The sequence below is a fragment of the Macaca fascicularis genome, chromosome 14 (assembly GCF_037993035.2).
Source record: "Macaca fascicularis isolate 582-1 chromosome 14, T2T-MFA8v1.1".
Lineage (NCBI taxonomy): Eukaryota > Metazoa > Chordata > Mammalia > Primates > Cercopithecidae > Macaca > Macaca fascicularis.
This window is the reverse complement of record NC_088388.1, coordinates 41,076,695-41,103,444: the sequence shown is the minus strand read 5'-3', so window position 1 is coordinate 41,103,444 and position 26,750 is coordinate 41,076,695. Positions and strand designations below refer to the sequence as shown.

Genomic DNA, 26,750 nt, shown 5'->3' with positions numbered 1-26,750 from the left:
TCCAGTTCTGAATAAATTCATCATTTTCTTCTAATATTTTATCAGCCGGCCTTCACTATTCATATGTCAATCATCATTATGGTCACAACTACTTTACAAGTCTCTAAGAAGTTCCAAACTTTCTCTTATCTTCCGATGTCATCTCCTGAGACCCCCAAGCTCTTTCAACCTCTGACTGTTACCTAGTTCCAAAGCTGCTCCCATATTTTCAAGTATCTTTATAGCAACACTTCACCCCTTAGTACCAATTTTCTATGTTAGTTTGTGTTGTTATAAAGAAGTACCTGAGGGTGGGTAATTTATTAAACATTTTAAAAAGGGGTTTATTTGGCTCATGGTTATGCAAGTTGTACATGAAACATACTGCCAGCATCTGCTTCTGGTGAAGGCCTCAGGAAGCTTACAGTCATGCCAGAAGGTGAAGGGAAGCTGGTATGTCACATTGTGAGAGGGAGTAAGAGAGCAGGGGAGGAGCTGCCAGGCTTTTTTAAACAACCAGATCTAGGCCAGGCGGGTGACTCCTGCCTGTAATCCTAGCATTTTAGGAGGCCAAAGCAGGCACATCACCTGAGGTCAGGAGTTTTGAGACCAATCTAGCCAACACAGTGAAAACCCTTCTCAACGAAAAATACAAAAATTAGCTTGGCATGGTGGTACGTGCCTGTAATCCCAGCTACTTGAGGGCTGAGGCAGGAGAATTGCCTGAACCCAGGAGGCAGAGGCTGTGGTGAGCCGAGATCACACCACTGCAATCCAGAGGGAAACTCTGTCTCAAAACAAACAAGCAAACAAACAAACAAACAAAACAGAAAAAAAAAAAACAAACACAAAAACCCAACAGATCTAGTGTAAACTCACAGAGTGAGAATTTACTCACTACCATGAGGACAGTACCAAGTCATTCATGAGGGATCCACCTCAATGACCCAAACACTTCCCAGTAGGCCCACTTCTAGCACGAGAGGTCTCATTTCAACATGAGATTTGGAGGAGATAAAACATCCAAACCACGTCGGTATCTTCAAAACCCCCACAGGGTTCCATTAAACTGCATCATGGCTCTACTTCTCCCCCTGCTGAACCATGCTCTCTCCCTTTCCTTTCATAATTTTAATTCTGAGCATACTTTTTAATCAATCTCTTGCACCCTAACTTCCATCTCAACGTTTGTATTTGGTGGTCATTTTGCTACAGTAACTTAGCATGTACCTCACATAAATCCAAACTTTGAGTTTAGGAAGCTTAAGCCCTAAAGAAAAATAAAGAATTAGTCAAGCGATTCTGAAGTAAAGCCAGAAATAAAGAGTTTATTGAAAAACTGTCCCTAAGGATCTAGAATGGCATCTGTGTCTAACACCCTACTGGGTAAGGACATGTTGGTTCTCTTAGATTTTTCAATCACTGAAGGCATCTAATGAATTCCTATGTAGTATAGTATGGTGTTCTCACCTATGTACTAGGGAGAACTGAACTAGCAGTACCATTATATTAGCTATTAGAGAAAATGCTGTATAAAGAGACTCAAGCAATTTTTGCTTTTTTAGTGTATTTCAGTGTTTTTTATATATATATATATATATATATATATATATGATTTAAGATAAATTAGATTAATGCTAAGGTTGAGAAGAATTGAAAAAATTCCTGAAAGAATTGAGGAAGACAGACTGGGCACATATATATATATATATATATATATATATATATATATATATTTTATATAGATAGATTAATGCTAAGGTTTAGGATAATTACTAGGATTACTTTGATATATATATATTCTAATTTATATATATAATCTGCATATAATATATAATCTAATTTATATATATAAATATATATATATAATCTAATTTATATAGATAAATTAGATTAATGCTAAGGTTTAGGATAATTGCTCCCTAGGATTACTTTCCCTAGAAACAGATCTTAATTTGTTGAAGAATTTAGGCAGTAGTTCTCATTTGCTTCTGGCATCATCATAGTTTTCTAGTACAATTTTCTGTGTGGAATTTATTTATTTCTTTTGAAAGAGATAGCTACTATAGATCAGAAGGAATATGGTTCTTGTCTTGAAAATGTCTAGTTTTGTGAGAAACTAAGTGGTATCTTTAAGTCAACTTTTGACAGAAGTTTACATAAATATATGAGGTACATTAAATACTGCTTCAGATGACAGATAAGGCCCAGTAGATCTAAGCCATGACCCTGCGCTAGCCATCTGATTGCATTAGTTGTATTGAAATCATGGGTGCCTGCTTTGACTATGACTTCTAGACATCATTTGGGCAGGCTCTTCATGAGAGAAACTGATATTCCCTTTCATAATACTGAATCTTGACTCTGTTGCAGTATTGTGCAACCCTCTTCTGTCTTGAAAATATTACGCTATTTGTCGAAGGCTGTTTGACCTTTGTCAACTTTCAGACCCCATGAGGCTACATGTAATAAGAATCACTAACCTACAGTAAGTAATTTTTATATGTGCAAGAGTTTTAATTATTTTATTTAACCCCCACCTCTTTATAAAGTTTATGATATTATTGTTCCTATTTTACCAATAAAGAAACAAAGGCAAAGAGAAAGGGGTGAGTAATTTACTCAAGGTTACATGGCTAATATATTTTAGAGCCAGAGTTTGATAGCAATTGGCACCAAATTGTGAGCTTTTAGCTATAATTCTATGTTTATATTGCAACTATAAAATAAGCTACAAATACAAAGTCTTTATGATCAGTGCAGTTTCTCTTTATGTACTTCCAGCTTACATGGGTGCTTAGTCAAAACTGCTCTACGAGTTTTTAGAAAGGGCCAGAGATTGTGTTACTTGACTATACAGAAAAAGTCGAGAAAATTAATATAATACCTTGATTTTATTTTCTACACTTAGGTGTTCTGACTGAGCAGCCAACTTATACTATTTTTTGCTAAATAAATAACAGAGACATCATGCCTTTTTTTCATGTGACATCTTTTATCAAAGACTCTCAAAGAGTTTCACAAATGTTATACCATTAACTATCTCAGCACCTCTTTATTATACAATCTGGGACTGCAGTAGATAGCAAATAATTAAAGTTCAGTAGGGTTAGGTGACTTATGCAAGGTCGCAGACCCAGCCCATCATAGATCTCCCTCTCTCTCTCTCTCTCTCTCTCTCTCTCTCTCACACACACACACACACACACAGATTTGAGTTAATTTATTTTCAGTTTTCTTGCCATATGATTTTATATCAGACAAGATCCCTTCTCAATTACTGTCCTTGAACCAGGGTTGTACTCTCATTTAAACAAGTCCTAAGACAAAAAGTTAGGTCCTAGTTTGGCACCTTTCTGTGTGATACAGTAATGACCAGAAAAATACTTTATAATTATGCTGTTGTTAGTAACAATTTGGTCACTTATATTGCATCATTTGATCTCCCAGAAGTCTAGAAGGTAGTATAATTATTCTCATCTTTCAAGTAAATGTACTGAGACTTAGAATAATGATTAATAGCTTAATTTAGTATTTAATACAGGAATTTTTAAAATTTGTATCTCTTTATTTCTAAAAATGAAGTAAAAAACCTTCAGGTATTAGGAACTAATAGTATCCCCATTCTACAGATCAGGAAACTGTGACTCAAGTAGTTTGCTGCAATTACAGGCAGCCTGTGTTTTCCAATACTATGCATTTAATTCCCATGCTGTGTGACCTGGGATCCTTGATAGGAATTAGTGGAGGTAACTTTAGAGTAAGTTTCATCACATCACACACACAACACTATTATCATCATTATCAGTGTCTTAGAATTCCTGGAAACAGACCCTGAGACAAAGTGTTGCATGTAGGTTTATTGGAAAGAGCTCTCAGAAGATATACCTGAAAGAATTGAGGAAGACAGACTGGGCAGGAAGAGAAGGTGACCTGCAATGCAGCTGAAGCTGAAGCCTCAGCAGGTCTTTTGGTGGGCGTTGTTGTTAAGAGATGGACCTTCAGGGTTTTCCAATTAAGTAAGAAGGTAGAGCCTTTGCATCTGCACATGAGCCTCTCATTAAGAAAAACACAATCCCTAGAATGGGGAATAACTTTGCACAAGGCAGTTCTCTGTAGTAGAGGGGAGTTCCACCTGAAAGAAATCATCATCAGACAGTGGCAACTGACATTTCCAGCAGAGATGGTGAATACGTGGGCCTTGATGAAGGGTTCTCAGCAAAGCACGCCAGCGTCCAATACCATCAATAACATTCATTAGGCATGTACCCTGTATCAGGAACTACATTTGGTACTTTACATGTATCCTCCCATTCAGCCGCTGAAACTTTAAGAGGTGAATATTAATACTGACCTCATTTTGTAATTGATTAATTTGAGTATATTTGCCCATGACTACACAAGTGTCACTTGCATTCCATCACCGTTCTATATTGCCTGTCTACACTCAACTTCCTATTCCCAAGATGAGTAAAATTGGACAAGTACCTTAATTTCTCTGAAACTTTACAGATGTAGCCTCATCTTCAAATTGGCTGTTGGACAGAATACAGAAAGCTAACTGCAACATTAAATATAGAGAATTTTATATACTGCCTGATGCATTGAATGCAGTTTATTTTTATAGTTGTCTAACTCAAAGAGATTAGTTCTAGTTGTGCCTCCTTAAAACATAGTATTTTCTTTCTAAAAAATGTAAAATGAAGATCTCCAATCAATTTAAAACAAAAAAGTGATACTCTATTAAATAATCAGTGACTTTGGGCATACTTCATGTTGTCTAAAACTACCAGATTACCTTTCATGCCTGAGATATAATTCTGGAAGAGGGCTTATGAATAGTAAATAGCCATTTCTCCTTTCCTAGCCTTTCTATCCTGTCTAAAACTGAAATTATCTCATCCTGTATGAGCAAATAACCTAAACTCAAATTCTTTAGCACCCCTTATCCTACATTAAGAACTTTCAATGTCACTTTGAGAAAAGGATTTTTTTCTGTTATTATCAGAAGATTCTGAAATCCATTGCTTAAAATAATGTGCTATTTCTTAAATTGAAATAGAGGATGAGAGACCTTTCAATAAAGTAGGCAACTTTATTTTTCAGTTTTTTTTTAAATGGTACTCAATACACATTAAAATTAGCAAAGGAAGAAAACAAGCAAGAGATTCTAGGCTCCATCTAGCATATGAGATGCTACGTCTTATCAATCCTTGGATTCTTCACCATACCCAACAAAATGCCTAGCAGAGCCAGTTCTCAATTACAAATAACTGGGGGATGACAATAAAAATTAGGATAATAGACTGGTATTTTATGTCTTGTATCAAAAATTCCAGATAGTTTATTAGCATCCAGGGTGACCTTGGATGTCACTTACCTCCCTGTGCTTCATTTCTTTATTCACTATAATAGTACTACTTGTTTTTATTTCTTCCATGCTTTGAGAGTTTCAGAGCACTACAACGACCAAGTTTTATTATCCAATTACATTTTTATGCAATTGTAACCAAAAACTTATGCAATCAGTTTCAAAAAGGTACATTCTCCATTTGAATCTGATTGATTTTGCAGTGAATGGCTGAGATCTCAGCATAAATCCATGTTGCTGTTTATTGAGCAGCCTGATTTCCACAGACAACAGGAGAATGAAGTACAGTGGATGTGAGCTTAAGATAAATTATTAAATGAAAAAGAGAGACCTGAACCAAATACAGACTTAAATGTTACATGGATTTTACAAGTTACCTTAACATTCAGAAGCTGACGTGCTAAAATACAGGGAAGGAAAATATGCCTCAGATAATTCCAATGAGGCAATGCATAGCACAGAAATCTCAATTTTTCTAACCTTAAAACAAAAAGCAAGAAAACATAAGTGAAAGTTTAGGGAGCCAGTATGGCAAATAAATTTTAAGAGCTGTTGAAAGTGAATGTAAACAAGATCTTCCACAAAAGATGTGTCAAACCATTTGCTAACAGCAGAGGGGAACCACAACGAAATTGGCAATAACCATTACTTTTGAATGTCACAGAAGGCAGAAAAATAAAGTAAAATAAATGTTAAAATGTAGTCTGGAAAGACTAAAAAACTGATGTTTGAAATAGGCTGGTCTGTTATAAATTTATATACATGGTGTCTTTGTACTCATTATAGCCCATCCTCAAGCCAACGTTGTGACCAGAGTAAAGAATATGCTAGTTAGCAGCCTTGAGGTGCGCGCTTACTTCTGAAACTAGGACACAGTATCAGCCCAATTTATACCAAAACTGAGAAAAGACAGAGGTGTTTCTCCAAAGGAAAATCAATGTGTATTTACAGCAGTAGGAAATTGGAGGCAGAGCAGGCAGGCAAAACAGTAAATGTCCACTAAGTATGAAAATGATTCCAAAATTGAAATATGAATATATAATATAAGCATATATATAAAATATAGAGAGAGACACATATATATATACACATGTATGTATCTTCACATATGGATTTATGTTTGTCTTTACATATGAATTTACATATAAACATATATGTATTATACACTCTTATATATTGCATACTTTATTTAATGAATGTAATATCTACAGTCACTTATTTCCTATTCAGAAAAAGTATTGGAGCAACACTATTTGATGGTCATTAACTCTACTCAAAATCACGTTCAGTTCAGAATTTTTGTTTTTAATTTTTGTTTTGAGATGAAGTGTCACTGTGTTGCCCAGGCTGGAGTGCAGTGGCTAGTCAAAATAGCGATCATAGCTCACTGCAGCCTCAAACTCTTCGCCTCAAGCAATCCTCCCCATCTTTACCTCCAGAGTAGCTGGAACACATGCCACTGTACCCTACCAGTGAGGTTTTAATATGAAATTCATATTTTATTTCAGTAGTATGTAATGAGGCCTATTGTCTATCTGATTTGATGAGATGTCATATTTAGCCAAAATGACTGAGAACTGATAAAAGTTTTGGTCTAGCTTTTTGGGGAAAAAAATGCCATAAACAATGGTAAAGTTCACGACTAAAAGAGTCTTATGGAAAAGAAACAAGAAAGACTGAGACAAGTAGGAAACAGGAAATTGGGAACTTCCTAGCAATAGGAAGATAAAATAGCATGCAATTTCAATACTTTGGGTTTTTCACCACTATATTTTCCCCCCAAATCATCCAAAATAGTCAGTTTTAATAAAAATGATAACAGACAGAATGGAGAAAATGCTCTGTGAATGTTTTTCACTGCAAACATTTTAATTTAGACACATTTAAATTAATTTATGACAATCAAAGCTTTTATGATACTGATTCTTCCTACCTTTCCAGTCTTATATCTCACATCCTATCACCCACTTAAACATGTTCTTCTAACCACTACTACAGTATTCTTCACTTTAGAACATAAAGTATTCATTGTTTCTTAATTATAATAGTATAATAAAGACAAAATCATTCCATTATTATCACATCTAATATTTATTGAGCACTTCCTATGTCCTTTTGTGTGCAGAAATTTAATCTTCATGGTAATTCTATGATACAGGTACTATTATTGTGTAGAGAATCATGTTAGTGTTTAAGGTCTTAAGATGGAAAAGAATAAACAGCAGTTATGGTTACTCAATCCTTGCCTGCTTCGAGGGCAAACTAGAATCATGATTTACCCTTGGCTGATGCTTGTGAATGTGGTCCTCAAATTTTCTTTATGTTGGTGATTGATGATATTATATTCTATGCCTGGGTAACAATGGGACCCGATGTACCTGCTTGTCAGGAGTGCTTAGCAAGACTTATGATGTACATCTGGCATCTAAGCTAAGGTCCTGAGTTTCACTAATCATGGCTGACTGCATAATGAAAAAAGTGCCTATATGACCAGTCTACCATAAAAGCCTTAACCCTTGAGACTCAGTGCACTTCAATAGGCAAAGATTTCTCACTTGTATTTTGTAGTTCTCTACTAGAGAGAAAGTGGGTCCTATGGGACTCTGGAGAGGGAAGGAATTGAAAGCCTTCACCTTACCCATTTTAACTTTCATCAATAAATATGTTTTTCCTGTTGCTATTACTTTTTGTTCTTTGCTGTAATAAATCTTAGCCATGAATACGTAATCTACTGTGGAGGTCTGTGAGTCCTGGCAAATCAGTGAACTTGAAAATAGTCATAGAATGGACCACCAAAACAATATTTAATCCTCCTAGTTATTAAATAGTGTAAGTACTACTATTTTCCAGAAAATCAGGTTGCTTCCCAAAGTCTTAGAACGAATGACAGGAAATGTGCTATTCAAATAGAAGCAGTTTGTTTCTAGAACCAGAGCTCTATTTTGTCCATGAATCAATGCTGACAGTCTATTTAGCCTAGTAAACACCCTCTTGTGTTATTTGATACATACATGTGTTACTTTTGCCAAGAAGGTCCCTTAAATCCAAAAGTGGAATAGTATCTTTCACTTGCCCTTTCATAGTAAATATACAATTATTTTGTAATATCCTGTTTACATCAATTTTAGCTTCACTAGAATCCTCTTATCATCAGTGATTAATGGAAGACAGAACAAGACCTTGTGTCTAAGAAGAAAGAAAACCAATGAAATTTTCTGAACTATTATTTAAATTACTTTGGTAGGACTCTATGCATTTTATAGTTCCTCTTGGGTTATTTTTGGTAAGTTATATTTTTATTTTTTCATGAATTATTACATTTAATCCAAGTTGTCAAATATATTAGTGTAATATACCCCTACCATGTATTTAATATCTGTGAGATCTATATTACTGTCTATTATTCATGATATTGGTATTACATATTTTCTATTTTGTATCCTTAAACTTGCTATGGATTTATCAATATTATTAAATTTTCCAAAGAGCCATTTTTGGCTGTGTTTATTTTCTTTCTTTGTTTCTATTTTCTATGTTATTGATTTTTCTCTTACTCTTATTATTTCCTTCCCTGCAATTACTTTCAGTCCATTTTGCTCCTGTTTTCCAGCTTCTTATGATAAATATTAGATAAATCTTTTTAAATATCTATTATTTCTAATATAAACATTTATCTTTTAATCATCACTCTAATTGTATCATAGTTATTTACCTATTATATTGTCATTATCATCCAATTAGAAATCATTTCCAATTTCATTATGATTTCTTCTTTGATTCATTGGTTATTTAAAATATCAGGAAATTTAGACATAAAATTTTTAATATAATTCTGCTTAGGACAGAGTAAATATTTTGGAAGTTGCAATTTTTTTAAATGCATTGAGAGTTATATTATAAACATTTTATCTGTTGTAGTTAATGTTCCACTTACAACTAGAAAAATGTGTTTACTGAATTTTGGGTGAGTTAGTTTATAAATGTTAATTATATCAGATTAGTTAATAGTATTTTTCAAATATTTTATATTCTAACTATTTTGTATAATTATATATTAATTATGAAAATAACATTTTGAAATATTCATCTATAACTGCATTTATTTTTATTATTTTAATGGTCCCAAATAGTTTATTTATTATGTATTTTGAATTTTTGTGGGCATATAGTAGGTGTATATATTTATGTGGCACATGAGATGTCTTGATATAGGCATGCAATGTGAAATAAGCACATCATAGAGAATGAGGTATCCATCCCCTCAAGCATTTGTCATTTGAGTTACAAACAATCTAATTACTCTCTTTATTTAAAAATGTACAATTATCATTGACTGTAGTCACCTTGTTGTTCTGTCAGACAGTAGGTCTTATGCATTCTTTCTGCCTTTTCTTTTTTCACCCATTAACCATTCTCACCTTTCCCCACCAACCTCCCCACCACTACCCTACCCAGTCTCTGATAAGCATCCTTCTACTCTCTATTTCCATGAGTTTAATTATTTTGATTTTTAGATCCAACAAATAAGTGAGAACGTGCTGTGTTTGTGTTTCTGGCTGGCTTATTTCACTTAACACAATGATCTCCAGTTCCATACATGCTGTTGCAAATGACTAGATATTCTTTTGTATGACTGAGTGTAGCTATATTATGTATATCCACCACATTTTCTTTATCCAATCGTCTGTTGATGGACACTTAAGTGGCTTCCAAAACTTAGCTTTTGTAAACAGTGCTGAAATAAACATAGGAGTGCAGACATCTCTTCAATATACTGGTTTCCTTTTCATTGAATTCTCTGAGGATTTTCTTTTAAAATTTTGTTTTTAAGTATATAGACAGTTAAGATTGTATGGCTTTCTGATAATTTAACATTTTTGTCATTATAAAATGTCCCTTTTTATCACAAGTAACATTGTGTCATGAAATCTTTTTTCCACTTATAATTTATCCATTCAATCTTTCTTATGGAAAGCTGCCTTGCTTGTTTTCATATGTAAAATATATCTCATGTAGATAGACTTTAGTTGCATATTTACCTAATCTGACAGTCTCTCATTTATAATTGACACTTTAGGTTCATTTAATTTAATTATTGATATGGTTCATTTATATCTACTATTTTACCATTCACCTTCTATTTTCTTTATTCTGTTGTTCTGCTGTTCCTCTTTTCTTAGTTTGGATCAATGTGGTTTTTTTTTAATTCTTTCTTTTTCCCCTCCACTTTGGAATATTTGCTGTATGATTTTTGCAATTTGTTTTAGTGTTTACTCTAGTGAATATATTATACATTCACATTTTTCATATTCTGCCTAGGGTTCATGTTTTACAACTGTAACAGAGCAAAGATTATTTCAAGCATAATTCAATTTATTCCTATCCTTTGTGCTACTGCTGTCCTATATTAATTCTACATATTTAGTACCAATAATATAAAGTTTCTTTTTTACTTTTGTCTTTAAAAAAAGGAAAAAAGATGGCCAATATGTACTACTTTTTGAACTCCTTATTTTATTCTAGAAATTTGCATTGTCATGTATGTATCACTCGTCTTCAGCCTGAACATTAGCTATCATCTGTGCCAGGGCAAATTTGCTGTTAATAAATTCTTTCAGTCTTTATTTATTGGAAATTTATTTATTTTATCCTTATTCTTGGAGAATATATTTGATCAATATAAACTTCTGGATTAACAGTTTCACATTACTTTAAATATTCTATTTTATTGTCTTTTGTACTTTCTTGTTTCTGTTGAGAATCTAGTTGTCATGAAGATTGAAAGCCCCCAGTATATAATATCCTTATTTAAGATTTTCACTTTATCTTTTATTTTCAGCAGTTTGAGTATGATATGTTTAACTTTGAATCTGTTGTGTTCATTCCTGCTTAAGTTGGTGGAACTTCTTGAAAATGAAAATTTTTGTGTTTTAAGCATATTTGGTGTTTTTCTCAATGTTTCTTTTTATAATTTGTAAGTCCTCATATTTTCCTCTTATCCCCCTGGAAATTCAGACATGTGCTTATTAGATAAATTTATATGATATCATAGTTGATTAAATCCCTATCTATATATTTCCTCAATTATTTTCTTTTTCCTTAAGATAGGATTATATATATTTGTTTGTCTTTAACTTCTTTCTTCAGTATTCAAGCTGGGCATTTTTAATTTCATATATTGTACTCTCCAGTTCTAGAATTTTCATTTGTTTATTTTTTTCTAGTTTCAATTTCTCAGTGGTCTTTGTCTGCTAATTTAAAACTCTGTGTTACTTTGGGTTCTATTGTCATTAACTTTTTTTTTAATTGATTATGAGTATAATCCATTCTTCATGTGTCTCATACTTTGATTGCATGCTTGACATTGTGCTGGGTACACTGCAGATATTTGAATATACCACTGTCTTTTAATGAATGTTGAATTCTCTTCTGTAGGCAGTTAAAATACTGAAACTTTTTTGATGTTGTCAGACTTTAAAAATAAATATTTTTATGATAAGTCTATATCATTTGTAAGCTTAGTTCTAAGATACATCTCTTACATTAAAGCATAGCTCTTATTCTAAAAGCCTGAGTTATCTCTTTTTAGTCTCAGCCAAATGCTTGAGGTGTTTGCAAAGTGTTCTTGAGGCTACTCTACTCTAGCTAAATGAGAATAACAGTATTTCATAGTAGTGGAAGAACTCTGGTACCGCTACTCTACTCTCAGCCTCACTGCAACCACAGGTTGACCAAACTAAGTCTTTCAGAGTCTTCCTTTCTGTATAGTGCAGTCTTCGGCCAGGGACTCATAGTGAACGCCCATGCATGTGTTTGTGGGGTTTCTGGAAAGTTTCTTCTTCTCTGTTACCTTTTCCCACAAATCCTGGGCACTCTAGCAGTTCAAACTTCAGACTTCTGCCTCCTCAGCTCAGGAAGACTATGGTTTGCTTTGGGCTTTACCGTCTAGTACCATGGTAGTCAATAATGGTCCTGTTTAGAAAGTTGGTATAATGTATAATGTATACAAAAAAAAGCATGAGATTTTTTTCTTTTTTTTCCCCTATGACCCTGTTATTTTTATTCCTCAATTTTTGAAAACAGTCACCATTTTTTTTCAAAATTTTTGTTTATAGAAAAAGGGCAAATCTGGCACTAATTGTTTTTATTCATGCTCAGAAACAGAAATTTTATTACTAATTATATTTGGAGCTGAATATAATGGTGGATAAGAAGTGGTCTTCGAAAATCGTATGTCTAATGTCAGGTATAGTGAGCAAGAAGAAGCTATGCACTAAAAATTTTGGTTTAGTTGTAGTCCTATAATGATAAATAATTATAGAAGAGGGACTAATTTGGGTCTTAAATTTTTGTGCCAATAGATTCACTGAGATACAAACATATGTGGCAAAGGGAAGCCTACACTAAATCCCAGAAAAAAAAGAGATGTCATTAAGTTTAGAAGTTAGGTGGAATTTAACTGATCCAGTGAATGAATCAGTTGGACAGACCGGATTCGTTTGTAAATATACTGAAAAGTATGAAAATACTAAGAATGGAAAAAGAAAGGCTTGAAAACACAGGTATAAAATGATTCACTGAAATTTCAATACCCTGGTGGGTTCCCGGTATGAATGTTCTCTGAAAGCATATTTACAATGTATCTCCTGCCTCTGGATAAAAAGAAGGAGAACAATTTGTATGAAATGTCAAGAATAAGGCAAATCCATACAGATATTGCTATGTTTGCCTATTTCTTTTTCCAAGAGAATAGACCCAGTCCCAGGATACCTGACACATGATGATGTTAACAAAGAAAGAACGTGGAACTCTTTCCCCAGTAATATGTATTAAAAAAAAAAAAAAAGAGCGAGATCCTTTAGCCTATATTTCTTCCTAAAAAAGTCCCGTCCCAGAGATCTTGCATAAACTTCTAACCATCATGTAAACAGGTAGCATGACTTACAAAGAAGGTAGTAGGGAATTTAATGGGTCAAATTCATTCAATGGAGAGAGCTCAGCTCAAAATAATTAGTGAGTACCATGTTCATGAGATCACATTTTTATATTTCATATGTGAGTAAGAACACATTATATTTGTCCTTCTGTCCCTGGCTTATTTTACTTAACATAGTGTCCTCCAGTTTCACCTATGTTACAGAAAATGACAGGATTTTATTCATTTTTATTGCTGAATGTGTGTGTGTATCACATTTATTTTATGCATTCATCTTTTGATTGAACTTTAGTTTGATTCCATATCTTGGCTATTCTGAATAGTGCTGCAGTAAAATGGAGTTGCAGACATCTCTTCATTGAGAAAACATGAATGGAAAAGGGTTTGATTAATGTATACAAAAATACAGTTAAATGGAAGGGATAAGTTAAAGTATTAAACAGTATAATGGAGAAATTATAGTTAACAATAATTTATTTCATGTTTCAAAATAGCCAGAAGAGAAGATCTGGAATCTTCCCAATACGAAGAAATGATAAATGTTTGAGGTGATGGACATCCCAATCATCCTGCTTTGGTCATTACACATTACATGCTTATATCAAAATATTACATTTATCCCATAAATATATACAGCTATTATTTATTAATAAAAATTAAAATTTATAAAACCTGGAAGGTATTTTGTTTAACATTTTTTTACTTTCGTATGAAGCACAGTTACTAGTATTAGTCTATATTTATCTTTTTTCTTTTAGGAGGCAGCTGTCTTTTAAATAATGAATAATTGGCCTTACTAGAAGAAACTACCTCGTAAATAGTTTTAACCGGCAATGAGCAAACAGTGAGTATGAAAAAAGGAAACACATTTTTAACAAATCACATAAATTATCTTTTTCTGTTCTTATTCTTTAATGCCTAGATCTATAGGTATCTGAATAAAATTAATAATTATCCTAGGAAATATATAAATAAGAATATAATTTTAAATAATACCCTTACTATCTTTAGCACAAAGAAAAGTAAAAAATATCTATAGTGTGGTGGAAAACATAAAAATTTACTTGCAATATAATGTTATCAGTGCAACTCAAGGCAATCCACCACAGGTCATGAAATTCAGAAAAGAAAGATCTCACCAAGTTTGTGGTGGCAGATGGACTCAAGAAAGCATTCTAGAAAGAAGTGATGTCCTTGATGAGTCTTAAATGATTAAAGTAAATATCTGACTATATTGAGTAAGACAACACTTCATAAAGAAGGAATAACATGAAAAATTATAAAGACACACCAAGGGAAACTTCCATTAATGTGTTTACAGTGCAACATGAAAGTTAAACAGAGAAAAAAGGAGGCATGTATTCGTTTTCTTATTTGAGAGTAATTTTCTAGGAGATTTAAGGTTATAAAGATATTTGCAGTTTAGATAGATTATACAAGGGGGATGGTTTTTAGGAAAATCCATCTTAAAGTAAAAAGTACACTCGGAATCAAGAGATGGTTACCTGTAATTAAAGCCCAGGTGACAGGTGTCATATAGAGGTGGGACAATTGTTATAAATAAATACTTAGTAAGTAAAATCTCTAGGACATGGTGATTGACTATATGTGGGAGAAGCTGGAGGTGAAAGTAATAAACAACTGTCAGGTTTAAACTTGTGTGACTGAGCTAATGGAAGTATAAGGAGATATACCGAAGAATGGTCAGACAGAGGAAGAATGAAGAAGTGTTCAGTGTGATTGAATTTGACTTTGAGGTATTCATATAGAACTCAGGTAAAGTCTCAGTGAGGAAGTCTAGGCTGGGGTAAATTTTAAGATTCCTACCATACTGAAGATTGTAAACACCATAAAAATAATAAGTTTAGCTTGGGAAGAAAATACAGAATTTTAAAAGAGGAGGATCAAGGATGAAACTCTAGGGGACATGAGAGTTTAGCATATGAGGGCAGAAAAGAAACAGAAATAAGAAAAAATGTATTACTGTGTGAGGAATGAAATAGGAAGGCCATTAAATTATGGAAACATAACCTTTCTAACAAATATTGCTAGGAGAACTTGATACCCACATGCAAACAATGGAGCTGAGCCCCTTGCGAAAGTTGGATCACAGACCTATCTTTAAGATCTAAAACAGTGAAAATCTTAGAAGAAAACAAAGGCATACATATTCATAACCTAGTGTGAGGCAAAGCTGTCTTGGATACAACCTCAGGAGCATAATCCTAAAATTAAAAGGAGGTGAATTGACCTTTATCAAAATTAAAAATATTTGTGTTGCAAATGACACCAACAGGAAAGTAAAAAGACAATCCACGGATTAGGAAACATTTGCAAATCACATATCTAAGCGGGATTTATACCCATTATATAGACAGAACTCTTACTATACAAAAATAAAACTCAAAAATTAATTGAAAAAAACAATTTAATAAATGTATCTTCAAAAATGTATTTGAATAGCTGGTACACACATGAAAATATGTTGATCATGATTATCAGATAGATGCAAATAAAAACAATAAGACTTCATATCAGCTAAGATGACTATAATAATAAAATGATAGATAAATAATTGTAACTAACAAGCTTAAGGTTGTAAAGAAATCAATACTTTCATACATTACTAATGAAAATGTAGAATGGTGCAACTATCTTGAAGAAGAGTTTGGCAGTTTCTCAAAATGTTAAACATAGAGTTATTGTATGATCCAGGAATTCCACTTCTAGGTATATACCTAAGAGAATTGAAAACAGATGTTCACACAGAAACTTTTATGTGAATGATCATAGCAGAGTTTTTCATAATAGCAAAAGTATGAAAACAACCATAATATACATTAACTGATGGATGGATAAACAAAATGTTGAATATCCATACAACGGAATATTATTCAGCAATAAAAAGAAATGAAGTAAAGATATATGCTATAATACAGATGAATTTTAAAACATGAATGTGAAAGAGAGTAGTCATATGAAACCAGATACAGTATGATTTAATTTATATGAAATGTCAAGATTTGGGTCCATCCATAAAGAGAGAAATTAGATTGGTGTCTGCGGAGGGTCAGGAGAAGGGATAAAGTGAGGACGAGTGAGTGATTACTCTTAGGTACAGGATTTCTTCTGGGGATGATGAAAATGTTCTGGAATTATACAATGATGATGATTTCATAATCTGTGGATGTGTATAAAAACACTAAATTACACACTTTAAAATGGTGAAGTTTTTAGTACCTGAATTAAATATAAATAAAGCTGTTTTTAAAATAGCTTCTATATCTGCTAATCCTAGCACTTTATAGAGACTCGGCACAACTGCTTGGCTTTTCTTGATATTCTTTATCAGACTTGGGTACAGTTACTACAAACAATGTTTGCTGACTCCAGTGTTAGGGCTCAGCATAGGATAAGTAGTTTAAGATAAAGAGAATAGCTCTCCGTACTGCTGTATCTTTAAAATTCATTTACCAATTCTCCAAAGCCACAAAATTTATTCTGAATTTAAGCTTTTATGTGACAATGTGGACAGAATGTCATGGGTGATGGAGATTCCTAGTGTGTAAGTTTCCTAGAAGAAAAGACTTCTGCTGAGAGACACGTCTGTACTTGAATTCAAAATAATACTTCAGTTCTCTAAATCTGTGGGAGTTTCCAGAATCTCAGTTATGCTCACCTTTAAAGATGTACTTCCCTACTATATTACTCTCATGCCCTTCCAAGTTAGATGTCTTTTGGGGAGATTTTTTTTCCTTTGTGGCTTGCAGTAAATGCACAAAGGTCAACAAACTTTGTGGTTCTTTACAGATATACAATATAGATACAGTGTAAAGAAAGTTCATTCTGATTTTTAAGAAAGTTCATTCTGATTTTTTTCATTGATATTAGGTAATTTGATTGTTTTATGCTATATGTCTAGTTGAAAGTAATAAAACTTAGGTTGGGGAAAGTTTTTTCTTACAGGTGTATAATATTTTTTTTTCTCAAATAAGAATACATTTTGAAGTACTGTAGACTGAATTTGAATGCCATCACCACTATATAAGTCTCTGAGTGACCTTGAGCAAGTTACTTAACCCCTCTGAACCTATCACCTTAACTGGAAAAGATAAAAATAATAGAAATAACTACCACGTTTGGTTTCTATGATTAGGACATAAGATAATGGTGCAAAGTTGTTATATAAAAATGTGTTCTACAAATATGAGTGTTATTTCCTGTTGTACACAGTTAAAAAAAAAGTACCAAGTAGCCTTATGTCTTTGTTGAGTGTACAACTCAAGTAATCTCCTTCAAAGTGAGCAGGGAATCTATTTTTAGAAAACCCTGGCAGGAGCAAACTAGAGTTTACATTTTACTTGGAATCAGAGTTCTGTTTTAGAAAAGTGTGGTGTCGTTTTTTTTCTTTGTAAATGATATGCAATTCACATGTTAGTTTATTTGTGTATGCCTACTTATTAGGCATATACAAGATCCAGAATGTTGTGGATCTTATTATTATTGCCCAAGGGGCTAATATTCACTTTTCAAAACTTATTACCCATCTAGTTTAGCAGCTCAAGATTTTGAAGCAAATCTATATTATATGCATGTGTTAACCTTCAATCCCATTAAAAAAAAAAAAAACAGTAAACTAGATGGTTAACCTTTTAGATTTGCATCCCCTTTAAAATAAAGCTTTACAGCAAACGCATTTTTCCTACAAATGTCTTCGAAAATGAGATTGAAGAGGATGTATCATCTAAATTTTTCTATAAAGAACTTGCCCCTGAAATAATTGGAACATGATCTGAACCCTTTGGATAGGAATTCCTGGACACAGCTGTCCATTATCTTTTGGGACTTTGGTGCACCTCACCCTTTACTGAACACAACTTTGTGTCAAACACCGGGCTAGGAGTGCTAGGTGTGATGTTTGAGGCATTTTTTCTTAGGACTTAGTAGAACCAATTCTTTGTTTTTGTTTTTATATATAGAGAGTCAGATTTTGATGATATTCAGTCTGCTCATATCTATAATAGTGATATTAACATCTATTTCACTAGGATGGCTCTTGTGAAGATTAAATTAAATAATGTATGAAGATTGCTTTATACATAGTTATATAACCAGGATAATATCCCGATGGAATTCTCATTCTCTCTCTCTCTCTCTCTCTCTCTCTCTCTCTCTCTCTCACACACACACACACACACACATGCGATATCATGTTATAAAGATCCTAGAATTGAATATCTCAGTAGCAGAGATAGTAGTTCTATTTCTCAGAATTGCTTTTGCAAAATGGTTTTTTGGATTAGAATTGTGCTATTTAATTTTTCTAATTAAATTTTCTAAATAGAGCCTATTAAATATTGGATGTTTATGCTAGAACGTTTAAAAATATAGAAAACAAAATGACCTACAAAACCTCTACCTTCCAGAACCATCATTCCGAGTTGATTATTGTTAACATTTTAATGATTTTTGTCCGCTAGGTCTCCTTGATGAGTTTCACCTGAGGAAAAGGACTCCTTCAGGTGTGTGAACTTGAGCCACTAGGTCCAACCCCATTGGCAGTTGCTGGCACAGACGACTGAAATCAGAGGAAGATCAGAAATCTTCAAAACCCAGAGCAGCAGATGTCTTAACGGTCCCGAAACGTTCTTAGGTTCTTTGCAGTCAACATTCACGGGTTAAGAAGCTTGCAATGCCATGACGGGCTGAGGGTGCATTTCTGGACGCTCCTTACTCCCGCTTCCTTCCATCTGTTTCAGGCAAATCATTATGCAGTTCTAATTAGAACAATCTTCTAAACACTCTCTCCAGAGCGACATTCTTCCAAACACGGTTTAAGCAGGCGAGAGACACCTGCCTAGGACCCTAAGCGTCTGGAAGTCTCTCCCAGTGAATTGGGTCTCATCTCCTGCCGAGTACGCAAGTTCAATTATTGGCAGATTTGGTTTCTACTCTCCGCGCCCCGCCCCGCGCCATCCTGGGGAGCAGCGGGAATAAATGATCCGCCCCTGGCCGGTGCTCACCCGACTGGCCAGAGCGCAGCGCGGTGACCGAAGCGCGCGGGGCGATCGCGAGGCGCCCCCTCCCTCTCCCCGCGCCGCCTCCAGCGCGAGTGACAGCGCGCCCTCCGGGCTCCGGAGCGGCGACGCCGAACAATCCCGGGCAGGGCTCGCCTCGCCGGTGACATCACTCCTGAAGATACTCCTCGCTCCCAGCGCCTGCCTTCCCCAGGCGTCGTCCGTGTGTCCGTCTCCGCCTTTTCGCTGCCGAAGAGCGCTCATCACTGGCTGGGGACAGAGCCGGGCACCGAGGAGCGACAGGATCCCGAGGAGGAGAGAGAGCGAAGGCAGCGAGGGAAGGAGGACCCCGGCAGGCAGCAGCATGAAATTCAGCCCAGCGCACTACCTGCTGCCTCTCCTGCCCGCGCTGGTCCTCAGCACCAGGTGAGTCCAGGAGCGTGAGTGACCCGAGCCCAGGGGCGCTGCCGGGGCGAGGTTGGTCCTACTGTGGGTCACCAGTGGGAGCTAAGGCACTTCAGCTGTTTGCATCTCCCGCCTAAGCAAGAGGGACGCTGTATGGTTTGGGCTCTGACATCCTTCTGAGAGAGCAGAGCCCTTTTCTAGTTATCCCAGCCCCTGGAGAAAGTCTTAGGATTGCTCTCAGTAAGGGATCAAAAGCTTTCTCTTCAGAAGGAGAGAAAAGACATTTTACCCTCCGGTCCTATTAGTAGCCAACAGATAACACGCGGTAAAAGAACAAAATAAAGAACGGAGATAGACAAGGAGGGAATTGCCACCAGGCAGTGTCTTTACATTGAAGTTGTCTTAATAGCCATAGAGCTTCTCCCTTCCCCCAAGTGTGCCTGATTTAAGGAAGTGGAAACCAGAGAAAACAGGTTAATCCTGAAAGATGCTAAGACTTGTACAAAAGTTCCTGGACTCCTAAAATGGCCTGTTTCAACGTCTTAGATAAGCCTAGTGATAGGCGTTTTCTTTTGACTGTCTTGTGAACAGGTCTAATTAAAGAGCACAGAAGGCGATTAAAAGTTAGAAGACACTCCCAGAGTGCTGATGCAGAGACCCTAGTCAGAAACAATTAAGTACTGTACTCCGTCACTGGGCATGGATGGGACTTTAAGCCCCATTACAGAGGAGCCATTTTTAGTGGAGATTTAAAATGCAGAGATTGAGAAGAGTTTTGTGACTCCCCACTGTTGATCAAGTCCCAAAGTTGTGATGGGTTTGCTTTTTTCTTCCACAAGCGCAGCACAACGGTGGACTGTTTAGTTGCCCAGGACTGAGTCTTTATTCTGCACGCCCTTAGCATCATATTGGCAGCAACCTCTTTCCCTTGGCTACTATAAAATAAAATAACGCACACAGGATGAAGATCCTTTCAAATCTACATGAATAGAAACATTATTTGATTGTGCATCTGATGGCAAATAACGTGGTCATATAGGGTTGTTTCTAATTCTGAAATGGAAGAGGATGAAGAAAACTTTCTCTTACAAACCAAGTCTGTAAAATTCTTGATTCCATTCCTCATCTACGCACCTTCTTTCAGGCCTGTGTAACCAAACTTTCCTTTTAATGTAGAGCCTAATTCATTTACCCTCAATAATTGATAAATTTAGTCTTTCCTTGCAAACAAAGCCCAGGTGACTTTTTCAGATTAAAATGAAATGTGAGCTTGATTCTTCATTTTCTCTAAGGTTTGCTTGTCACTTCAAGTCATGAAGTGCAGATGGTTTTAAAGAAAGCCAGTTTGTTTCCCAGTATTATGATTAGTTGCTCTAAATACAGAGCCCATTTTAATATTTGTGGTTAGCTCTCAACAGTTCAATACAAATTATGCATCACAGTTATTTAAATTCTTGCTATTCACTCTTATGTTTTGATTTAGTCTACCAGAGAAAGGAAATTTTCTAACTTTGGACACTTAAGTCAATGCCGGTCAACATATGCATAAAACAGTAAATATTTAAACAATAAAAATCCAGCCCACAGTGATTTTAGACTGTGAACATCGCTAGAGTTCCAAAAGTACATTTGCTTTTTTAGGATACTATAATTATGAAAAAGCTATATAGTCTCTAGCTTCCAAAGTTTTCATGTTCATTATCTAATGCGGGGTCAAAAAGCCATTATCTTTTCCTTGCATGAAAGTGTTGATTTCGATAGGGATAAATTTCTTTAAAAATAGTTAACACACTTATTACAACAAAACCTGGAATAATCATCTAGTTCACTTTAGTTTTGAAACTTCTGCAATGCTTGTGGTATGTGAAAATTATGACTGGTTATTAAATTTTACCAGAAGAGAATGCTGGGTTTGAAAAAAGTGGAATGTTCATAATAAGTAGCATATCTTATTAGTGTGATTACTCTGTAGCAATTCATTTTACTGGATACCCAGAGTACCCTGTGATATTGAACAAATCTGAAAAGGAATACGATACTATCAGTGTCATTTTGCAAAGAAGAGAATATGTTTTAAAGATCTCTAACAGAAGGTCATTCTCTGTATAATTTATCAGTTCTTATAGGCACATGGTTAAAGTGTAGATTAGAATCTAAACTGAGCAGCTTTGCAAGGACAGTTGTGTTAGTAGGGATGAGCTTATTGTCCTGCTGGGAAAAGCTGAGTGGTTCAGCCATGGCCACCTGTGACAGTGGGTTTTCTCGCCAAAGACTTCTGTTAACTTCGTTTCTTAGTCAGTAGTCGTGTATGTGAAGCAAATGGTTTTTCACAGGTTTAGATCATGCTGGACGCATTAGCAGGGGGTGGCAATTGCTAGTTTTTCCTACAGCCTTTGAGTAATCTCACCTGCCTTTTATTGTCAAACTCTTTCCAAAGTGTAGGTAATACAGAGCAGAGACTCTTAATGCAAAAAAGAGATTTGTTTCATTCTATCTTTCTCTGATTGTATTGCCTTAATACTTTGCTACCTTATTTCCAATAGGTCTGAAGTTCAGTTGTATTTTAAAGTAACCTGTTCACTGAAACTCACGCTGCAGGTGAAAAGGTAGTCTTTTGACTGTGTTGTGAACAGGTCTAATGGTATCTAGCCCACGGCAACTATCCTGTCTTTTAAATCGACATTTTTGAATAGAAAATAATCCTGCCTTTTTAATAGACATTTTTGAATAGCTTTCTCTTTTTGTTTGTTCCTCCTCCTCACCTTTTCTGAAGCAACTTTAGATGCTGAAGCACAAATCCCATAATTTAATCACAGCAAACATCAATGGCCCCCAATCAGACTTAATGTATTTGTCCTGAAAGAAAACGAAATGTTCACTTTACACAAAAGCCAAGTATTTTTCTCTGTTTTACTGGTAAACCCCATAGAGTTTAAAAAAGCAAAGAAAAAGAGCTGTTTAATTCCCTGGCATATGGTCTCTCCTGTTTAGAAAGTGCATATAAATTACAAAAAAATCAAGTTAATGATATGAATAATGTAACTAATACAGAAACTCATTTAAACTGTACACAAATAAATGTGGTCAAAGAAAGCAAACATGTTGGTTTAATAGCTTTGGAGAAGAATGACTGTACTTTTAAGATAGCCTTGTTGTATAGCATTAAATTGCTATTCCAAGATAGCCAGTAATTCACTTCAGAAAGAAGTAGTATAGGTATTGAAAGTAATGGTAGGGTGAAAAATTCTTTAGAAGTTCTTAGTGAAAAGGAACCCATGGAGTGCTGGAGAAGGTTTGTGCTTTATTCTGCTGAACCTCTGTTCCTTTATGCTGTGGTTATACTCTCGATGCCTTTGGATTGTTAACTTTTAAATGACTTAATAGGGAGAGAGACATGGCAGGGGAGGAGTGAAGGTCTACTGACTTCTGGTGGTTTTCCGTGAAGCAAGAACTTTGAGCAGATGATCGGTTATAGTCCTCCCAATAGGAGTCACCTTAGAGGTCTCTCCTGGGCCCTGTGATCAGCAGTCACACTACATGTTTATTTTGGAATCTTTTTAGATGACACTATATATTGAAGATGCCCCAGACTATTTGTTCCATGAATTAAACTAACCTCAAGATCAACTTGATTTGTAGAATAAAGGACAAGAATCACAATAAACACAATGAGAACACACAACAAATATTTCTACCCAAATAAATTTGATGCAAGAAGCAGTCTTACCTTAACCCTCCTGAAGTAGTTTGAGACAATATGAGTTTGTTTCCTAAGTCCTGTGCACAGTGTCTGCCACACATGACATTTTATAGGATGCTACCTACATTTCTTTATTTGTGATAAAAATTGTACCTTCCATGTAAATGAGATAGAGGAATGGCTTTCTTAAGAAGATATTAACACACAAATATTCTGACTTCCCAAATTGCAGTTTTGGACCTTAGTTGCCTATTTCCAATAGCAGTTTTAAAAAATGACTTATCTGGTTGTTATCTTTGTGGATTGAATTTTCTCCATGATTAATGATAGGGACACCTCAAATATTTGATTTGTCTGTACAGTTGTACTTAACCAAACTCCATGTAATTGAAAGGAAGAACTTGACCTTCTAACCAGGAAGTAAAGATCACTGAAACCACTGAGGAATGCGTGATTCTAATGAAATAATGTTTTCTCATGTGTGTTATAAGAAACTATGTGTGCAGCTGTTTCTCAGTGACTTCTAGAAGATTTGCTAAAATCCCTTTTACAAATGGTGCTAAATCATTTAAGTAACCTGATTAAATAGGTACTGTTTAAAATTATGGTTCCTTTTCTGAGAAATCCAAAAAGACTCTCTGAACTTGTCTTCATCCCTGTAAACATGTCTTTGATGTTTCATTATCATGCATTAAGAATGTGTCTGCTATCAGTCAGTTATCGCATGAACCATCAGGGCAACAAAACAATAGATTAGTTGTATATATCCATAATCTAGTCATATACACAAATCATTGTATGTAAAACAAAATTGGGTAAATAAAATTTTACACAAATTTCTAAGTGTGAATGAAGGAAAGAGTAATTAATGCCAATTAAGGGGTGTCCAAGGCAACTTCTACTTTCCAAGGATATTGAGAAGAAAAATATTTTGTAATCAACCTCAATATCCTGCCACACTTACTATATGTTATTAGGTAAGCTTCTTATCCTCTCTATCCAGTTTTCTGATGTAGAGCACAGACCTTCTCATAACATCTACTTGAGAAGGTAACAGCCTTCAATTGTAAGGACTGAATGAGTTCATCCATGGAAAGAGTTTAGCATATTCCCAGGAACACAGTAAATACTCAAGAGAGGTTAGCCTGTACAGTTATTATGGTGCTATTAATATTCATGAACTCTTTGTTTTTGATTTGGCCATAGCAGAAAAAAGAAAAAATACATAGTTACAAATCAATTAGGTGACAAGAAATTAACAAGAAGCATAGTCATCATCCAAAAAAAAAAAAAAAAAAAGAATGATTGGTAGAGAAGAGAGGAAGTCAGAGGTGTAATGGGGGTTATTTGATTATTAGGCTAGTTCTTCTCCACAGTGTTTGTTTGTTTGTTTGTTTTTGAGATGGAGTCTTGCTCTGTCACCAGGCTGGAGTGCAGTGGCATGATCTCGGCTCACTGCAATCTCCACCTCCTGGGCTCAAGCAGTTCTCTGCCTCAACCTCCTGAGTAGCTGGGATTGCAGGCACCTACCACCATGCCCAACTGATTTTTTTGTATTTTCAGTAAAGATGGGGTTTCACCGTCTTGGCCAGACTGGTCTGGAATCCATGATCCACCCTCCTTGGCCTCCCAAAGTGCTAGGATTACAGGCATAAGCCACCATGCCTGTTCCCTCCAAAGTGTTTTTGATGGTGCTGTGCACTTTGGTGAACACCATGAAGATCTGGAATATTTAACTTAATGACTTAGAATGAGATTTAGCATAAAAGTGAATGTTTGTCCATTTGTATACCTAATTAAAATGTAATTGCTATAAATTTTGATATGAAATCCAACCTATGAGTACAAGTGTCAATGAATAAAAGTGGAAATTTTCAAACTATATAGGTAGGGTAGATTTGAAAGTTTTTATGACTTTATTTTCTACTTCTTCATTGATTTCATCATTTACCAGCAACATTTAAAAAGTACAAATGTTTAGAAAAAAATAAAGGAATAAAAGATAGTATTGACATTTTTTTCTACTATAGAGAACAAATTAAGAACCACTGATATAGAGGAAGCCCAGCTATTATAGTTTTTGAAATGACCATATTAAAGGGACCTTATACTAAGTCAGTTTTTAAATAGCTTTAGTGGTTGTTGAGCATCAACTTGTTGGTACATACATTATCATAAACTTTTCACAGTTATGTAATAAAATTCTGGCTATTACATGAAAAATATATTTCTCTTTGTTTTGCTATAGATTACTGTGTGAATGTGAATATGTTGACAATGACATCTATCAACTGAGTGGATCATAGAAAAGAGTGTACTTTACCGCTAAGAGTAGATGAAAGGTACAGATCATGTCAAGCTTGCATCAGAGAAAGTGCAAATATTTACTAAGACTTCTAAGAACTTTGCTTCATGAGTATGAAGACACAAGGTGAAGGTCACCCAAGTAAACAGTGTACTCTTAGGATTCTTTCATAAACCCTAGGAGACATAATTATGCCGTAGGTAGTGATTGCATTGCAATTATGTCTGAATTGTTTGGTGTTGCTTTCTAGTGTTTTAATCTCTTTAAGTGTACTTTAAAAAGCCTACTATTGGGAAACATACTGTGAACACAAGATTGTGTTCTAGTCCAAAGCCTTACAATTTAGAGGTGAGAAAACTGAAACCCAGGGTCACTGAGACTTGCCCAAGGTCGTAAAGGGAAACAAACTAGAACCCAGAACTTTCCACTATATTCATTCTCTTCTGTTATGTGAATGTTCTCATGATATAGCTCTTCTGTAATTAAGCAACATGTGTCTAGTTGGTACCTACAAAGCATCCAGAAGTATTCTAGTTATTATGGAGTATAAAGTAACTTAAAAATAAATTACCTCACCACATACAATCATCATAGAACAACAGGCCATAAGACAAAGGGAATTACAGTAATAAGAAGTTGAACATCTTGTATTCAGTAGATTTTTGAAGAATAAGCTGGCCTAAATAAGATTCCAGGTCATTTTCAAAACTCAAAGCAGAGTCATTAATGAGTTCTCATCATTGCACATAATTTACCTCCCAAAAGATACATCTATCATGGTTCCTGCTGACCTTTCAGTTGTATTGTAAGGTGATATTTTTGGTGCCTTTGAGATCTTTCCATTGAAAGTATTTCCTATAACTATAGTTCTCAGACATTTGCTCATATAAATCTCACTTGTTAAATCTATGCTGAAACTGTGCTATTTCTCAATGGGCAGTGTGCTAACTATCTTGGAAAGATGTGTTCCTTAATATGTTCATACCCAGCTTTAATATAAGATGACATTACATTTTCTTTGGTTTACATTTCTCTAC

At 34.8% G+C, this 26,750-nt stretch overlaps 1 protein-coding gene across 3 annotated transcripts in view; it reads left to right on the top strand.

The window, feature by feature from the left end:
* The first annotated feature begins 19,311 nt into the window (after positions 1 to 19,311).
* Positions 19,312 to 26,750, top strand: part of LUZP2 (leucine zipper protein 2) — a 578,438-nt gene continuing 570,999 nt past the window's right edge. For all 3 annotated transcript variants that reach the window (XM_005578372.5, XM_045371619.3, XM_005578370.5), the window contains exon 1: positions 19,312 to 19,729. Coding sequence is in view for 2 of the 3 variants with exons in the window: in XM_045371619.3 (XP_045227554.2) it covers positions 19,668 to 19,729 (62 nt within the window). In the remaining variant the exon portion in view is untranslated. The remainder of the gene's footprint in view (positions 19,730 to 26,750) is intronic.